This window comes from Monosiga brevicollis, genomic scaffold, assembly GCF_000002865.3.
Source record: "Monosiga brevicollis MX1 MONBRscaffold_9 genomic scaffold, whole genome shotgun sequence".
In the NCBI taxonomy this organism is placed as follows: domain Eukaryota; class Choanoflagellata; order Craspedida; family Salpingoecidae; genus Monosiga; species Monosiga brevicollis.
In genome coordinates this window covers 1,219,406-1,237,338 of record NW_001865046.1, presented here as the reverse complement: position 1 = coordinate 1,237,338, position 17,933 = coordinate 1,219,406, and the positions used below count along the sequence as shown (strand labels likewise).

The window sequence follows — 17,933 nt, the reverse complement described above, 5'->3', positions numbered from 1 at the left end:
CACCCTCACACACACACGCGATTTGTGTGAGAGAGCGCGCGCTCGTGTGTGTCGAAGGTTGAAAATGGCGGCGGCGGGGGTGATGAGACTTGAGGGACTGGGTCGGAGGGCCTGGGGTGGTGGTGTTGTTGGTGTGCGGGGGCTTCGGCATAGTGTGGCTCGGTTGGGGTCGGCGCCGGGGCTCACGTTGGTGGAGAAGATTGTGCAGCGGCATCTGGTGCGCGATGATGCGGATGATGGTGAAGGAGCGCCGGCACGCTCAGGGCAGATTGTCAAGATCCGGCCTCGTCATGTCATGACACACGACAACACGGCTGCGGTTATGGCCAAGTGCGCTCAATATCTCAGTTCTTGCCCTTCTCGCTGCATACTGGGTCTGCCCCTTGGACCGTGCCTGATCCCTCCAACACGCGACACCTGCCGCCCTCTTGCTCTTCTAGGTTTGAGCAGCTCGAGGTGAAGCAAATGTATAGCTCGGAGCAGCCCGTGTTCACCCTGGACCACAACGTGCAGGATCGCAGTGGTTGGACAACTGCTGAACACCCCGCCCCAGCAACACTCAGCACTACCCTGTCCTCGCATCTCATTGGGTTACGCGACCTCGCGTGGCTTGGGCGTAGAGAAAAACCTGCGCAAGTACCAGGAGATCGAGGCGTTTGCCGCGAGCCATGGGGTTGACTTTTACAAGGCCGGTAGGGCACATGGAGTTCCCAGGCTACCACTCAACAGCAAACGAGCACCTAGCCCTCGTGTTGCTGTGTGCTGACACTCATCGCTGCTCCGGGCATTGGACGCTAGGCGAGGGCATTGGCCACCAGACCATGTGTGAGCGAGGCTACATTACGCCTGGTAGCATGGTTGTGGCTAGCGACTCGCACTCCAACATGTACGTGAGCCTTTGCTTGCCGCTGTCGCACTGGGCTGGGTTGGCTCTTCCTCGATTTCTTTGTTGTTGGCCGAGCAAATGCCAAATACCATCTCCGACCCCCACCCCCCGCGATCCGCCGGCCTCTCCAGGTACGGCGGCTTGGGTTGCCTGGGAACCCCGGTCGTCCGCACTGATGCGGCCGGTATTTGGGCTTTGGGACACACCTGGTGGCAAGTGCCTCCCGTGGTTCAAGGTGAGCCTTTGCTCTCACGGGTCCTGGCGTCCTGGCACTCATAACGACCGTCCTTGTTCACTCGGGCAACCCGCGACACATCCCCCTCACATGTGCTTGACCTGCAGTCAAGCTGACTGGACAGCTGCAGCCTGGAGTCTCGGGCAAGGACGTGATTGTGGCTCTGTGCGGCGCGTTCAATCAAGACGAGGTGAGTGCTTCCCCGTCGCCCTCGACCAAACCTTGGTACATGTCTTGCCACCTGTCAGCCTTGACCGGTCGACCAGTCGGGCGTCAAGCCGTGGGCGATCCTCACCGCTGTTCATTTTAATTCCAGGTGCTCAATGCCGCCGTGGAGTTTACGGGCGACGGTGTGGCCACTCTTTCTGTCGATGAGCGCTTGGTTGGTCCGCTGACTACCTCGCATGGCATACAGTTGTAAAAGAATATCCTCACCCCACACTTGCCTTTGCGTACACAGACAATCGCCAACATGACAACTGAATGGGGTGCTTTGGCTGGGGTGTTTCCTTGGGACGAGGCGCTGCGAAATTGGTACGAGGCGCGCCTGCAGTCTTGGCAGGCACGCGCCAACACCCTGGCTCAGCAGGCGGCTCGCCAGCCCGCGTCACGTATTTCATCATCCGACATTGAGTAAGCCTTTGTCTGACTCCTCGCATACAAGCGCAGGCGTCTGGTTTGTCACGTAAACTCAATCCTCTGTATATAATCCGGATCAGAACCTGGAACCAACACCCTCTGCGTGCGGATGAGGATGCCGTTTATGCCGCGGTAAGCTTGTTGGGTAGCCCACCTTTTGCCGTCTATCTGCGTTCGTCGCTCGAAAAGCCCACTCTTCATTTTCACGCTCTGGGCCAGGAACTCGAGCTGGACCTGAGCTCGGTCGAGCCATGCGTGGCTGGTCCCAACTCCGTCAAGGCCATGCAAACTGTCAGCCAGCTTGAAGCGCAACACATCAAGGTGCACAAGGTATGAGTTTCTCTCGGGGGCAGCTCGATTGGGTAGCTCGCTTGATACTCATCAGCCGGCATGGGTGTTTTGTGCGGGCCTGTGAACCTCTTGGAGCATAGGCGTATCTCGTGTCATGTGTCAACGCGCGCGCATCCGACCTGGCTGCAGCGGCTGACGTGTTGCGGGGCAAGAAGATTGCACCAGTACGGCGGCTTTGCTTGCTTCCCAAACAACACCAGCCTGTTTGGCATGGGTATATGTCAACCAACTGTCGCCATGTCGCCCCATCATAGCATGTGGAGTTTTACGTGGCCCCGGCATCGCGTGAAGTGCTGGAGACTGCGCAACACCAGCGCGTGTGGGATGACCTGCTGGCCGCGGGCTGCACGCCCCTGCCTGCAGGTTGTGGCCCTTGCATTGGCCTTGGTACCGGTGCGTCCAGCATAGCCATTTAGCTGGTGTACATGCTGTTCTCTTATTTTTCTGCTCACGCACCTGGGGGTGAGGGCATGATAGGCCTGCTGGAGGACGGCGAGGTGGGTATCTCTGCCACCAACCGCAACTTCAAGGGGCGCATGGGATCTCGCAATGCCGACGTACGTCTTGATCCCCGCGCCGTGGCCCTGTGCTTGCTCAAACGCCGTCCTACGCTTTGGTCCCCCAAATTCGTGGCCAAGCTGACTTTGGCTCCCTGTCTGGTGATGAATGAATTTATGCTGTGGTTTTGGGACAGGCCTATCTGGCGTCCCCTGCAGTGGTAGCAGCCTCGGCCCTGTCGGGCTACATCTGCGCGCCCCCGGGGGCTCCCACTGCAGGGTCGGCGCTGGTGGCGCGTGTCAAGCACAGCAACGAAGCGATCGCGCCGGCCCAGCCTACGGGCACCTCACGCTTTGTGTCCGGCTTTCCTGAGCACATTAGTGGTGTGCCCGTGTTTTGCCTCGACGACAACATCAACACGGACGGCATTTACGCTGGCAAATACACGTATCGTGAAGATATTTCGCCTGAAGAGCAAGCCCGGGTGCGTCTCACCTGACGCACGCCTGTCTGGCTGCTTCCATAAGCCCTACCTGACTTGCATGCTTGCCGGCCTGTTCACTGGGTTACTGGTGGACGTGCAGGTGGTCATGGAGAATTACGATCCCCAACTGGCTCCGCGCCTGGCCGGTGTGCGTTCAGTCTTGGTGGCTGGTGCCAACTTTGGCACTGGCAGCTCTCGCGAGCAGGCGGCCACCGCTCTCAAACACGGTGGGTCTGCGTGAAATGTGTGCCTGCATCGAATGCACCCCGGCTCTTGTGCTTCCTTTGGTTCTTTTGGTTCTTCTTCTTTTTCTTCTTTTTCTTCTTCTTCTCGATCCACTGTTGAGGCTCACAGCTGGTGTGGCTGGATTGGGCCGGGTGGGGGGAACCGGGGGCCGCTGTAGCTGGCGTGCAAGCCGTGATTTGCGAGAGCGTGAACGAGACTTACAAGCGCAACGCGCTGAACAACGGCCTGCTGGTGCTGGTCCAGCCCCGCTTTATCCAGGATGCCAAGGTGAGCGCCGCGCCTTCGCGTGGCTGGCATGGGCAAGGAGCGTGTAGCCACTCATGTTTGATTGCATACTTGCGACATCACTTTCCGGGGTAGGCTGCGTTTGCGACTCGGGATGCCAATCATGCGATTCTGGGAGAACCCGAAGGACCGCTGGAGCTGGACTTTTCCCGCAACGCCATTGTGTGGTACGGCATGTGGCCCCCCTTTTCGGGATCTCCGATGCCGAGGGCTGCGTGAAGCTCAAAATGCCGGTGTGCGCTCACTCACCGCACCCTGTCATGGCCTTGGCGGTATGAGATAGGAACGGCAAGAGCTACCCGATTGACCCCATCAGTCCGACCGCTCAAGAGCTAATTGTACTGGGCGGTCTCGAGCCGTGGATTCGCCACGCACTGGCTGCGCGCTCTGCTTAGCAAATTGACAGTTGACTCGTTGTTGGGCACAGTCGCGTCGGGACGCCTTGCCAATGGCACAGCCTCAAGCCCAATGTCGTCATGACCAGGGCAGTGGGTAGAAAGGTCTTGCAGGGTGGGGTGTCATATATTGTGTCGACAAGGGCACTCATTTCAATCCACAGTGCACCGTTGCGAACGGTTTGTTCGGAGCATGTGCGTGCTCAATACGACCGTCAAGCGCATCCCAATTAGTAAGGGCGGAAAGGGGTTTCTGACTGCCGGCGGGGTGCGTGATTGGTGCGACCATCTTGCCCGTGCCCATCTCCCCTTTCTCCCCCTGACACACTCCGATGACGTATTTATTTATTTCTTTATTTTATTTTTTGTTTTCATTTATTTGATCTGTGCGCCGTTTGTTCACATGCCCGACGCCCCGACACGAGGCTGCATCGGAAAGGGTATGACTCAAAACACATCAAGATGACTTGGGATGGCCTGTCATGCTTGCTGAGCCAGAGCAACGCATGGCTTTGCTCTTTTGAGAGAAATCGGGGACATCGGCTTTTGTCTTTTTACGTGGCGGCAAATGTGACTGATTCGGTCGTAGCCACCAAAGCAGCCGCAATGCGGCGCCAAGAGGGCTCTGAGCGTGGGAGAGAGCCAAAGGTTGCGCATCGAAAACATCATCTATTGCAGTGTGCTGCAGAAGTATATACTGTACACGCACTCACACACAGGGCTCAGTTGGGGAGACAGCTGGCTTAAAGAAAGGAAACGGGAAAGGGGCAAACGCCACAACCTCTCCCAAACACGACAAGAATAGTCAGTGTGACTTGAGGAGTAATCCAGCTCCTAATAAGGACCACGGAAATCACAACATACGTTGGACGTGGGCTCACAAAACAAGACAAACACGTTCAACAAGTCAATGGGATCGTAACACGGGAATAAAGACTGCAAGTTAAGGAAATAAGGTAGAGGGAGGGAGAGCCGAAAAGGGAAAGGTGAACATTGGAGTAAAAATCGTGGAGGCAGCCAAGCTGCGAACAGTGAAATATGTTAAAAAAAAAAAGGTGGCACTCAGTCAAGCCGAGACACGAGACCGTGCAATCATGGATGGAGAAAAGGATACAAAGACGGGGAGAAGTTGAGCGGTGGAAAAGAGATCGAGGAACTCGGCAGGAGCGCTGCAAGCGCCAGCACTGTCAGTGCAAAGAAGCGCACCATAGGGTATGACGCCTCATCGCTACACAAGAGTGCAAGGAGAACCTCTCATGTGGGTAAAGAAGGGGGACGGGAAAAGCAACGATCCGTTGCATCGACCAAACAAAACATCAATGCCACAAAATGGCAACCAGAAGCACACGGACAGAGAACTAACAGGTAAACATACACAGATCACGAGGGTGAAGACAAATGAGCTCCATAAAGAGACTCAATAAAAAAAAAAAAAAAGAGAGAGAGAGAGAGAGAGAGAGAGCGAGAGAGCGAAGGGTAGCGCGTCGTTTTCACAACCGAAAAACAAAACAAACAAAAAACAGGCCAAGCGTGATCGGGTCGGTCGGGGTGATCACGGATGACCGGGCATGTCTAGGCCCTCAACTCATGTCCTCACGAACATTGCACCCTAGGATGACGGGAAGGTCAAGGTGGGCGGCGCAGCCGCAGTGGGGGTGGGAGGGACGCCAAAATTGCCCAAGGGACCGACGTCCGAACTGGGAAAGTTGCTTGCACTCTGGCTCGTGGACATGTTGTTCTTGTTGGTGGCGTGGGCAGAGGGAGAGGCTGCACCGGGCAGACTCAGGCCGGGGCCCTTCTTGTTCATGCGGTTCTTCTTGTGGGGTGGGATGACGCCTTTAAAGGTGGGAAGTTGAATGCCAATGTTCTGGCTTTCCTCGTCAACGCAGGTCCAGCCCGAGGGTTTGACCTGGCGCTTGGCCGCCAGCTTTTCCTCGTATCGCTGCAGTTCGCCCATAAAATCGAGGTTTGGGGCGATGCAGGGACGACGCTCCTTGACGGTCGAATAGGCCGCGTTCAAGTCCAGCTCGCGAAAGGTCATGAGGTAAGCAATGGCCACGGTGGCCGAGCGAGAGATGCCGGCCACGCAATGCAAAAGCACGCAACCCCCCTCCGCACGGCACTTGTTGATGTATTCAAAGGCATCCTCAAAGCATTTGCTCATGTCCTGGTTCCATGAGTCACGAATGGCAATTTGGTGGTAGCCAAATTCGGGGTACTTTCGTGAGTCATGGGTGGTCAGGTTGAGGACGTGGGTGACGTTGAGGCGCTTGAGCAGCTCACGGTTTTCGGCGTGAGCCTCGGCGCCGACGTAGAGATAGGGCAAGATTTGAGCTGGGGCCTTGTCGCGATGGTGGCGTTCAATGGGCGTGCTGGGGGTCATGTTGCGGTCGAGGCTCAGGGAAGAGAGGGAGAGCGCCGCTTGGGGTGGGGTGTTGTTGGGGTTGGCTTCACAAAAGTCTACCATGTCCTGAAAGCCGTTGAAACCGCCTGGAAACGTGATGCAAAAGCGATTGTCGGTTCATCAGATGGGTGAGTGAGTCGGATGGCATGGAGGTGCGAAGAGGTATCAAATGGGTCCAAGGGAGGACGGATGACGTACCACGTAGGAAGCGAACGTGATAGTTGGAGTTGAGGAGGTGTTGTACGGTGACGTGGAGCGAGTTGCGGTGATCGGGCTCGCTAATGTCGAGCTCGGTTGTGTTGTTGTCGTAGACGACAATGACGGCATGTGGCCGGCTGGTGCGTTCGCGGAAGATGCATTGCGAGGCTTCGTCGATCAAGAGATCCAGCACGCTGACCTTGTTCTGGCGAAGCCGGCGCAGCAAAATACTGGAGAAACGGAGGGTAAAGGCGTTTTTAATGTGTCCCACGACGTAATCGCTGTAAGGACGCACGTCCAACACCACCAAGCGATCAGTGTCCGTCTCCATGAGCCCCATGAGCTCTTCGGGCTCGATGGGCAGGTTGTGATCCAGCTGAACGCTGTCCGGGGAGGAGGGGGTGCCGTCCATGGTGTCGCGAGAAAAAGGAAGAAGAAAAAAATGCCAAACGATTTGGCGTAGCACCCAAAATAGAAACCTCAGAGAGCACGAGTTGCACGAGTCGTCGCCGTATCTCAAGGAACCCAACAACAAATACTCAAGGACTCAAGGGGGGGAGAGACAGAGAGAGAGAGGGGGGGGGAGCAAAGCTGCTCTTTGATGCGCGTCAACCAGTTTGCAGCGTCAAGAAACAAGAAACAAAAGAAAGAGAGGGAAAGAGCGAGAGAGAAACGAGGTTCTTTTGTTCTTTGTTTCTTCAACAACGACGTTTCGTTGACGAGATGACAACAAAAGAACCACAAAAGGGGCAACAAAACGGGGAAAGGCGAGCGTCCCGAATGGCTTGAGCCGAGGAGCAGGTGGCTCAACGAGGAGGTCTGGGGGCGAGTGGCAGCCCGGTAGGAGGAAGGCTTGTTGGGTAATCTAAGGGAGCATCAGAGTCAGCAAAGTAAAAGTGAGCAAGGCGGTGTCATAGGCGAGGCGTTATAAAGGAGCAGGCCAACGAAGGAAGAAGCAAGCAAAAGGTGCTCAGTGCAGGGGACACGGCGGCGAGGCTTCAAAAGACCAGCAAGGACGAGCAGAAGAACAACAACCTCAACAAAGGCGCAACATGAACCAATAAAAAAAAATGGGCGACAGCCGGTGCTAACTGCTTTGGCGCCATTCCCCACAAGACAACACGGCAAGAGCCGAAAAGTGTGATGGCGGCGGGGGTGGGTTGGACGAAGGAACCTGGCATGGGGATAGGGTGTGTGTGCCAGGACCAAGCCGGAATGTCTTGTGTCTCAGAACAGTGTGATGGAAAGGTGTGGTGATGACGAGCAGCAGAGAGGTGGCTGCCGTTTGGAACTTGACAGGTGTAAAGGTGTTATGTGTGTATGTTATGTGTGTGTATGTGTGTCGCCGACGGCGAGGAGGAAGATTGACACATACAGACGGCGCTGTCAGCCGACACAATCAGGCAGCCAGTTGACAAGCAGCAGGTGCATGTGTGTGCGAGCGGAGACCCCAAGTCCAACAGCAAGCGTTCAGCGCCAAAAAAAAAAAAGCAAAGCAAAGCAGAGAGAGAGAGAGAGAGGGAATAGGGGGTTCTGAAACACCAAGACACCCCAAGCACAGCAAGCCCATCTACACCAAACGGCAGACCACCCAGCCAGGCAGGCAACCTGGTCCAACTACCAAAGGGCATCCCCTAACCCTCCCCTTCCCTTCCGTAAGCAATACATACAGATATTAATAGCCGGATCCGATAAAAATAATCGAAAAAAAAAAAGCGCCCTCGAACCAGTAGCACGAGAGGCATTCAAGAGAAGAAAAATGGCAGTCAACAACTCCTTTTGTCTCTCTCTCTTCGGGTGGTAAGCGCGTCCCCTTTTCTCTTTCTCTGTGTGTGTGTGTGTGTGTGTGTGGGGTGGCGAAGTGCTCAGTGTTAAGGACAAAGGGCAAGCCCGAGTTTACCTGACGACAACTGTGGAAAAATGACAGGCAGGGGGTAAGTCGGTGACCTTTGAAGGGGAAAGAAGTGTTAAGCTGCTAGTTGTCTTTTTTTTTGGCTTTTTTTCCTTTTATCGTCGCTCCCAGTTGGGGTTTGCTTAGGCGGAGACACATGGGTGTCTGTGGGGGCGGAGGCGGCGACTCGGGACGGGCAGCCGGGGCCAAGGGGGTGTGCAGGAGGCGTTGGTCGTCGGTACGCTCTATCCCGGCAACACACGACTTGTCGATTGACCGTGCCCAGTCGCGCAGCCGTCACAGTAAGTAGCAGAAGAGGTAGAGGGAGTAGCAAGAGTTGAAGAACAGGTTGAAGAAGAATAGGCGTTTGGTGGGAAGAAGATGAAGACCAGGCAACAGAAGATGAACAAGAACAAAAGAACAAAAGAACAGAACAAAAGAAAGTCAAAAGAACAAAAGAACAGAACAAAAGAACAAAAGAACCCCAACAACGTAAGCAACAAAAGAACACACACACACAGAGCCCAGACAAAAGCCGTGAAGTGCAATGGGGTTTCCCACAGTCAACATGCAACACGTCCTTCAACGTGTTGCAATCACCAACGCTCGACAAGGGAAAAAGGCTTCCTGCAACAGTGCGATGACGTAGGCCTGTCACAGGCGAAAGGCGTTGTTGAGCCTGAGTAAAGAAACCATAACAACATCAGGCAAGACCGTTGGCGTGGGACCCTCAAAAAGTCCAAGAAACGCGCTACACGGTCAAAAAGCTGGATCAACCCAAAGCCCAAAGCCATGATCAAAGTGTTGCACACTCCCAAAAGAGCTGCATGCGTAATCGTCCCACTTAAATCCCACATTTGCATCTGCATCGCCCCATGTTGAGCTCATACCTAAATGGGTCTGGTTCCGTGATGACCAGCACCCGTGTCGTTTTCATGAACAATAACATCTCACCTCACTGGTGGCTTGAACGATCACAATACGGAAGACAGATCATAAGTCCCAACCTCAACTTTGCGGAACATTGCCTCACTGTGTCTTGCTAAGAACCTTCATGATCAAGCCAACATCATGACTTGCACGACGCGATGTCTTCTGAGATGACGTTATGGGATGTGCCTGTCGTCGTACAATCCCTGCCTGATGACGATTGACCATGCACACAAAGTCGTGCCCCGAAACCCTTTCTCCGTTCATACACGTGTTGTGCAAAACAACACACACTGAGAAGCGTAAGAAAAAGTAAAAAAACTCAAACGCACAGCAATCACGAGCGAGCGTACGGCAAGCTCATGAAGCACCACAAGCGCAAACCATGCCAGCCTCACAAGTTGCTTTACATCCAAAGTTAATCAGAATCTGATCCGATGTTTGCCAAGAGCGATCAGGATGGATGGCATCACGGTTTTTTTCTCCCTCTTGTTTTTTTTTTTCGACAGCAAGCGCCGTGCCTGGACGATACGCGTTCGGACCATCTTTCTGTTCTGCCAGATCATTCCAAAGACCTGCAAACGCATCCGAATCAACCTTCAAGAAACAGGACGGAATTCACGACGGCCACCAGGGCCGTCTGCGACTGGAGACCCGCGCCAACCTTCACGAGGACATCTCTAGACATTTCTTGAGAAATCACCTCATCTGTCCTATTTAGCAACAACAATTCTAGATAACCGTTGACATAAACCCCAAAATTCTACAGACATGGAGGCTTACTACACCCAGAACCTCCCGAGCCCATGCTCTGCCTTGCCCATGCCGCTGTCGGTTTCCGGAGAACTCGTGGCGTCACCAAGGTTAGAACGAGCTCGTCACCAGAACATGCAAAAACCATCACTCAATTTTGATGACATTGTTGCCGAAGAAGTTTAATTTACAGTGCCGGTAGCTGATTCTGAAAAGTTAATTATCTGACTTTTGCCACACAACCCAACCCGCGGCCTTTGAACGAGCCTGCGCACGGACCCTTCTGGCTTGGCTCTGCGCTGTGCTGGACCAGCTATGGTGGCCTCGGGAAGCGTGTATGTCAATACACATCCAACAAACACCAACAGATTCCTGGCGTGAACTGCGTAATGTCAGGGTCTGGACGAGACCGTCACGACCGATGCGAGCCATGCTCAGCCGGCGAGGCACTTTTCATTTTCAATTGGCGTGCGATTGCCATGGGCACAAAACAAAACAAAAAAAAAGGGGGGGAAGAAAGAAACAGGGGAGGACGGAGAAAGTAAACAAATAGGACAAACAGAAAATCCATCAGAGCACGCCGTGAGGGGACTCCGGCGGGTACTGTGATAGGCACAGCGACACTACCTTGGCAACTCGCGTCAACCTGCGCAACGTGCCAACTTTTCCTCGGTCCTTCCTCGTCCGACAAGACCTTCAGACAAGACCGGCCTGCTGATCGACAGGAATGTGTGATCAGGAAGCATGCGAACCATCAACCGCTTAGCGGCCGCTGCGGGAAAAAGTGCGTCCCGTGATGGTTCGCTTCTCCTTGCTCTCCGAGTCGGGTCGAGCACGGTTCAGAACCTGCCATCCACCACCACCGCACGAACAAGGCATCAAAGAAAACGAGCGTGAGGGGCGGGGACACCAAGCACGCTTCAAGGCGGGAGGAAGTAAACAATAAGCTTAAAATAAAAATGAAATGCGAGTTTATAAAAAGAAACCACCCCCACCTTGAGCAGCTCAGATGTGCGAGCGCGCATGCGCTGGTGCAGGTATGCCTTGCTGCACTTGATGTGGTAATGCAAGTAGTCACGGAAGGTATGCAGCAAGTCAATCGTCGAGTCCTTCTTTGCTCCCTCAAAGTGGCGAGGAAACAGCACTGCAATGGTGTCGCACATGAGAACAGTGAGTGTGGATTGCCACAACGACGCGCCTTTGTCCACTGACAGACACTGACAGACACTGACAGACACTGACAGACACTGACAGACACTGACAGACAGCAGACAGCAAGGGAAGCCTCGTACACCACTCGGCAACAGAATGGTCAGAGACTGAAACCATTGGCCCCTCTGAAACGCACCCACACTACCACCACCACCACCACTAACAGCAACAGCAACAGCAACAACAACAAGGAAGCAAAGTGCAGGGCACGAACCAAAGGTGACATAGCCGACATTCTTGCCACTGAGAGCACCTGTGCCCTCGAGCTCGCGCGGCGGCTCCAGGTAGGAGAAGAGCACCTGGGGTGCCTGCGGGTTCTTGCCACGGACATCCTTAAAGGCCTGCATGAAGACCTTGCCAATCACAACGTCGTCGGCGTCTGAAAAAAGTGTGCTGAAAATGACCGTCACACGATCCTTGAGGACGTTGATGTACAGCGTTTCCTGGTCGCGAAACTGCAGCACCGCCTTTTCATCAATGTTGCCCGCCTGCTGCATGCTGAAGAACTTTTCAAACAGGGCCGCAAAGCAGTTGCGGCGCAGGGAAGCCGCCTTCATAATGGTCACGGTGGGGTCCGCACCCATGGCCGCAAGGTCGACCACAATAGTTACATCGTAGCCTGGTTTTTACAACAAATAAAACCCCAAACGCAGACCATGAGTGAGTAGGTGGACCCAACGGCGCTGCCGTGATCAAGCACCCATCTACTCGTCAACATCACAAATCGGCCACGAGCACAAGGGCACAAGGGCGAGAGCGAAAACACCAACGCAAACCGGACAAACAAGGTGCTTCACGAATATCACATGCGCAAGGAGATACGAACCGCTTTCGGGAGCCACAAGCATGTCGCCGTACTCGCGCTTCATCAGCTGGAGGGAATCAAGACACGGCGCCGGTCAGCTCTTGTCAGGATGTTCATTTCAGCGGCCGGGATCTAAGCGAGCTGCCCTACCTCGTTGACACCATGCGGTTGCAGCTCATGATAAAACTTGACGCCCAGGCTGATCTGAACCTTGTTGCGATCACCCTCCGGATTGGACAGGTGATACAGAGCACCATCAAAATCGGCAATGGTCACCTCCACAGGGTCCACCTATTCGCAGCAGCACATGACGCGCCTTGAGCCTCTCAGCATCTGAATCCGTCTGAACGCTCGCACAGGAGTACATGGCATGACCGGTGGCTTCCGGCACATGGGTCCACAGGTGTGCCCTTGGTGCCTGCCAGCCCCCCAAAAAAATTCACAGAACAACGATACGCGACCCGCAAACAGGTCATGGCCACTTGCTACGCACTTTCTCCTCCTGCAGCTGGTTGTGGCGAACTTCAAGGGTTTCCGCGATGATGCGGTTCTGCAAAATCATGATTGGTATTCGAAGCGAAGGTGCTGCAAAAGTCAGGAGAACCCCTGTACATCAAGTGTTTTCAGTGAATACTGATGCAGAGTTTAAAAAAAAAACCCGAAAGTGAAAACACACGCGCGCGCGCGCGCGTACAAGAAAACCAGAACGAGATACAGAACTGAGACAAGGCTAAAACAACGCGCACAACAGGGCCCAAGGCACCAACACCAGATCTCCAGGGCTGTGGCTCAGAGAAGGGTGCGCGCGCGCGCGCGAGCCGCGCCCCTTGACACTGAACCAGTCACCCGACGAGAGCCAAGAGCAAGAACAAAATCGCTGATTGAAAGCTGATACGTACCGAGACCAAAACGAAGCTGGGTCGTTCCCAAGGCACTGCTACCACAGAGGCTATTACTTGTCGTCCCACCGGAAGCGTGAGCTCAAAAGCACCGACCGCACGAGTTGGTCCGGGTCAAAGACGGTCCGCGAGCCCCAAAAAAAAAAAAAAAAAAAAAAGACAAAAGCTTCGGGTGACCAGCTGGATCCCAGAACAGAAAACAAAAGGATCACTGGGTAGAGAAGGGTGCTCAGGGCGGAGAGGTGGCAGAGAGCGGGCTGTTTAGGCTTCGATCCTCAGAGAATGATATTCACATGCATGTTACATACGTTAAAACTTGTGCCAAATTAGAGAAACAATACAGCTGTTTGCTTGTTTCAGAGATGAACAGAGGACTATTGTCTCTCCGAAGAGAAGCGGGATGCTTCATCGTCCAACTGGCTCCTTTGCCAATCGCTTGGTCAAAACGGCTATTGATCCAGCACCGACTTTCACTACCTCCAACTATTCAAAAATCTCACTGTTGCTTGCAAGCATATTCCCGAGCCGCTACCACATTGCGATCTCATACGTAAAAAGTATTATACTTAAGTTCCTTATGATGCTTTCAGAAAAAAGTATTTTACTACTTTCCAAGTCAACTACCGGTCGTTACAGAAAAAAAAAAAAAAAAAAAAACAATGAGCCGCGTGCAGCTGGAGTCGGACGACTCCGACTCCTCTGCGGGCTCACCGGAGCGACAGGCGGTGTCGAGGACGTCATCGCAGTCTGTTATCGAGTCCGTGGACCCCAGAGCCTTGCGCAGCCAGACCAGTGCCAGCCTGCGCTCGGCTACACATCAAGCAGCCCGTGCTCCAGCTCAATTGGAAGCAAGCTCGGATGATTGGGACGCTCCAGACTCGGAGGACGACGTGGATCTCTATGGCCGCCCTGTCGCCCGAACCGCCAGCAGCAGCAGTGAACATGAGAATGCAGATCTCGAGGAGGCTGGTACTCTCGCTTCAGGCCATGGCGCTCCTCGCGAACAACAGGAACAGCGGCGCCGCCGGACACGAGCAGCGTCCGGCAGCGTCCGGGCGCTCCAATCGCTAGCCGCTGCACGCCGAAGGCGCGCCGATGTTCAAAACGCCACTGTGGAGCACGCCCGGTCACCCACAAGCCCCCAACGCAAGCGGGTGCACCGCGACCAATCCACCAGCGCCGAGTTGGCCGAACCCAAGCACTCCAAGCTGTGGAAGTATCGCGAGGCCCACTCCACCCTCAACCGCACCAGCAGGTTCATCCCCGAGTAAGTGCTCCCTCCTGGTGGGCATTGCCATGTGGAGGCCGTTGCTGATGCTGCTCAATCCTCCGGCTCATGGACTGCCCTGGATACAGACACAGCGCATATAACCACGATCTACGCGAAGTGGAGGACCTGGCCGGTTTTATAGCCAGCGACGACGAGGAAGGTGAACACGCCGCCCGTGCGCGGCGAGGTCTACGCCATGATGAAGCCATTCTAACAAGCGACGTAACTACTGCCACACCAGTGCGCAGCACTCGGCGGCGCTCCCGCCCAGCCACTGCCAGCACCACGCGCCCCTCGCGATCTGCCTCGGATTCCGTAGCCCGCGCCCGACCACATCGCCTGCTCTTGCCAGACTCCGATTCAGAGAATGAAGCGGCACCCGGCCCCAATATCAATGCTAGTCAGCCGCCCGTCCCGGGCATGCCCTCCTTTTCAACTGATTCCGACTCGGACCAAGGTTCTGATGACCCAGGTACCGCGCCTAGTGGCGGGACACATGCCGTCGGCATCTTGCTCGACGACTCCAGCGATGATGACCATACTTCTTCAAAGAAACCTGAATCTGGCCGTGCCAAGTCTTTGTCTGGTGCGCCCTCCCCCACCGATGAGGCAGGATCCGGGCCTGCGGACGACGGTTCAGCTGAGCGACACTCACATAGGCTTGAAGCTCGGCTGGCGGCGAGCCGCCGAAACCAAGCTAATCTCCGCCGGGTATGGCCCAAATGACTCGCGTTCATACCCACGCGCTTGTAGCGTGTGTCGCCTCTTTTTCTTGCCTTGCCACTCACCATGATACTTTGCGCGAGCAGGTTTTTGGAGCTGGCTCTTCGAATGTAAAAGACTCAAATCCACGCCAAATAGAACGCGTGCGTCGCTCCCTTCAAGGGCCACTGGCCTCTGACGATGATGCCTCAAGCTCGAGTAGCACGGTCGCTGCCATCTCTGACGACGAAGACGCGGCTTGTGTTGCTGCCGCCAGACTTTTCGACGAGCCGCGCCGCGGATCGCAGTCACAGGCGGTGCCACACGCTGATCAACGTGTCTCTGAGGAGGACTTTTTCGTCAACAGTGACGAGGAAGGGGAAGGCGATGGCACCCATCGTCACTTTGAGTACGAAAACGCTGCCATCGTCGCGCAACGCACGCGCTCAGTCCATCTGACCTTTGCATCATGATTGGATGATCGCGCTAGATGCCCATGTCAGCATGACGCCCCGTACATGGGACGACGCCTCTTCTGCCGTCAAGAGCTGTGTCGGCGCATGCAGCATGCAGCCTGTTTCAACCGCCCTGAACGCCGTGATCGCAGTTTGCCCCCGCATATTTGCCACGTTTGCACCAAAGTCGTGCGTTCTTCTCTGTTACCTGCGTCCTCGAAAGCCTCGGCCAACTTACCGACTGGCGTTTTGTCGGGCAATGGCCTGTGACTCTTACACAACCCTCTCCCTCTGCCCCGCCCCGCCCCCTTGCCATACACTTTGCTTTCTGTCTGTTCATGTCTTTTTTCAGGTTCCAGAGGTACCCGCTGATCGCACAGCCCTGTGGACTGCTGTTGAGCACGACGACCTCAACGAGGTGACCAAGCTTCTGAACCAACAAAGAGGTATGATTCGAGCGTGTGGTCAGACCAAAACGTGATGAGACTTGTCCCATATCGACATCAATGGGTGCAAACCCAACCTACGCCTTGCCCGCTCACCTTCTCTTCAATTTTTTTTTTCCGTATGTGCTTGTTTCTTCTTGACCAATCTGCTTCGCGTAATTTGCAGTACCCGCAGACATTTGCAGCTATGATCACGACGGCATGACGGCGGTCATGCTGGCCGCGCGCCGCGACAATTGGCCGATTGTACATTGCTTGCTCAAACACAAGGTGCCTGTCTGCTCTTGTACCCTCAGCGGAAGTGAGAAGAATCTTGGTTGCCCTCCACCCTCACCTTGTTGTCCTATGTCTGTGTGGCGCTGCTCCTTCCCTGACCGGTTGCTTGGGTCCAGAGTCGTGTCAGCCGTGTCGACTTGAACAACTGGACCATCCTCCACCACGTCATCGCCACGGATGCCGACCGTGTGCTCCAACATCTCCTCGACGTCGTGATGGCTGGCCGCGAGCCCTTGAATCAGCCTCAATTCAAGGAGCGCCTCGATGGAAGCAATCTGCTGCACCATTGCGCAGCTTACAACGCTCTGCAGTGCTGGGCCGTCATGCTCCGCTATGCGCGTCTCAAGCAGGCCATGGGCGCTTGGGTCGACAAGCCCGACCATGAGGTTCGCTCGTGCTCCGTTTGGCCTTTTGGTTTTGCTCGGCGCTTCAACTCACTTGTTGCCTGTTTGCAATCGATAATTCATGAATAGGGCATGACCCCGCTTTTTACTGCCCTGCGAGCTGGGCACTTGACAATGGCCCAAAAGCTTTGGCCGCGCTCGGTTGCTACACGAGACAGCACGGATGCCCACCGGCGCACAGCCCTGCACCTGGCTGCAGAGGGTGGTACGTACCGCTTGTTTGAGAAGGCGTACCTGGTAATTTCCCAGCTCAACCCCCTTGACCTCTCCCGGCCATCATTATGACTGCTGTAGGCAATGCTGAATGTGTGCGCCTGGTCCTTGATGCATCAAGCAGCGACGTGCTGGAATCGCGCGACGCCATGGGCTTTACCCCCCTTATGGTGGCAGCACAAGTGGGCGCAGAAGCGGCTCTTGAATGCCTCATTGCGGCCGGCGCCCAGGTCGAGGCGTTTGATCACGAGGGCACATCTGCCTTGCACGTGGCTGCTTTGGGTGGCCATACCGCTGCCGTCAGTCTCCTGATCAAGGCGGGTCATCGAGTTAATTTTGTAGACCACCACGGCTGGCCTCCGGTCCTTTATGCTGACTTTGAGGGGGCATCGGACCTTGTCTTTATCCTTTTGGAACCCGAGCCACTTCAGCTGCGGTATCTTGCAAGTTTCATCAGTAAACGCTCGAGCACAAATGTGAGGCATCGAGTGGGATATTATGGTCGCTGCTCCTTTTCTCCGAAAGGGTTCATGCCGTTCCTACAAACCTGACTTTTTGTGATTTTGTGGTGACGTGGTTTCAGCCGCTCCGGGAACGAGCCATCGCCATCTTGAAAACCATCTCAACCACGGTATGACACTGATTGCTGCATTTAACAAGCGCTGGTGGAATGAATTTCATGCAAACTGCTGTTTTGTGGCCCTTGGCCCGTGTTCTCTCGAGCAGGAACGATACTTTCGCTTCCTGAACGATCTGGTGCGCCAGCATCCCGCAATGCTGGATACAGACCTGCATTTTCTACTCTATCAACGAGGCCTGTTGGACCTTGACGTCAAAACCGCTTGGCTGCGTCGCAAAGTGCAAAACGAAATGCCCCGTTCCCTCGCAGTAAGATGCCGTCGATCGCTCCGCTTCAGCGTCGAGTTTGAGAGCTTCCAGTCTGCTGCTCGACCACGCTCACGGCGTTCTGCTTGATAGCTTCATGTTCACCGACAACGCCTTTTTCTGGATGCAGCCGCTGTATGTCCATCACTGCCTCAAATACAACCCCCCCCC

General features: G+C 55.0%; 4 protein-coding genes across 4 annotated transcripts in view; 2 read left to right on the top strand and 2 right to left on the bottom strand.

Annotated features, from left to right (window-relative positions):
- Window positions 1-6: 6 nt before the first annotated feature.
- MONBRDRAFT_32374 (uncharacterized protein) lies at window positions 7-4,824 on the top strand (the record flags this gene model as incomplete). Its single annotated transcript, XM_001745699.1, has 20 exons — window positions 7-330; window positions 441-523; window positions 621-692; window positions 799-886; window positions 1,018-1,121; window positions 1,229-1,311; window positions 1,438-1,503; window positions 1,582-1,754; window positions 1,841-1,892; window positions 1,980-2,090; window positions 2,192-2,275; window positions 2,366-2,504; window positions 2,589-2,668; window positions 2,806-3,093; window positions 3,194-3,320; window positions 3,497-3,606; window positions 3,700-3,791; window positions 3,908-3,972; window positions 4,184-4,287; window positions 4,609-4,824. The coding sequence occupies exons 1-20, from the start codon at window positions 65-67 to the stop codon at window positions 4,822-4,824; spliced, it is 2,403 nt and encodes an 800-aa protein (XP_001745751.1). The 5' UTR covers window positions 7-64.
- Window positions 4,825-5,247: 423 nt separating this feature from the next.
- On the bottom strand, window positions 5,248-6,952 carry MONBRDRAFT_8130 (uncharacterized protein; the record flags this gene model as incomplete). The annotated part of the gene is made up of 4 exons (XM_001745547.1): window positions 5,248-5,270; window position 5,628; window positions 5,929-6,509; window positions 6,622-6,952. 4 exons carry the CDS (start codon window positions 6,950-6,952, stop codon window positions 5,248-5,250), a joined length of 936 nt encoding a protein of 311 aa, XP_001745599.1.
- A 4,005-nt stretch (window positions 6,953-10,957) lies between these two features.
- On the bottom strand, window positions 10,958-13,238 carry MONBRDRAFT_37027 (uncharacterized protein; the record flags this gene model as incomplete). Its single annotated transcript, XM_001745546.1, has 7 exons — window positions 13,112-13,238; window positions 12,706-12,818; window positions 12,363-12,503; window positions 12,234-12,279; window positions 11,622-12,026; window positions 11,191-11,339; window positions 10,958-11,041 (listed from the first exon to the last, which is right to left on the bottom strand). The coding sequence occupies exons 2-7, from the start codon at window positions 12,772-12,774 to the stop codon at window positions 10,958-10,960; spliced, it is 894 nt and encodes a 297-aa protein (XP_001745598.1). The 5' UTR covers window positions 12,775-12,818; window positions 13,112-13,238.
- Window positions 13,239-13,770: 532 nt separating this feature from the next.
- MONBRDRAFT_25338 (uncharacterized protein) overlaps window positions 13,771-17,933 on the top strand; it is a gene marked incomplete at both ends in the record, with an annotated part of 6,025 nt that continues 1,862 nt past the window's right edge. The window contains 13 exons of the mRNA XM_001745698.1: window positions 13,771-14,378; window positions 14,468-14,541; window positions 14,701-14,853; window positions 14,909-14,967; window positions 15,191-15,492; window positions 15,574-15,727; window positions 15,891-15,984; window positions 16,151-16,230; window positions 16,377-16,646; window positions 16,734-16,869; window positions 16,959-17,176; window positions 17,461-17,508; window positions 17,604-17,765. Of these exons, the coding sequence (XP_001745750.1) occupies window positions 13,771-14,378; window positions 14,468-14,541; window positions 14,701-14,853; window positions 14,909-14,967; window positions 15,191-15,492; window positions 15,574-15,727; window positions 15,891-15,984; window positions 16,151-16,230; window positions 16,377-16,646; window positions 16,734-16,869; window positions 16,959-17,176; window positions 17,461-17,508; window positions 17,604-17,765 (2,358 nt within the window). The remainder of the gene's footprint in view (window positions 14,379-14,467; window positions 14,542-14,700; window positions 14,854-14,908; window positions 14,968-15,190; window positions 15,493-15,573; window positions 15,728-15,890; window positions 15,985-16,150; window positions 16,231-16,376; window positions 16,647-16,733; window positions 16,870-16,958; window positions 17,177-17,460; window positions 17,509-17,603; window positions 17,766-17,933) is intronic.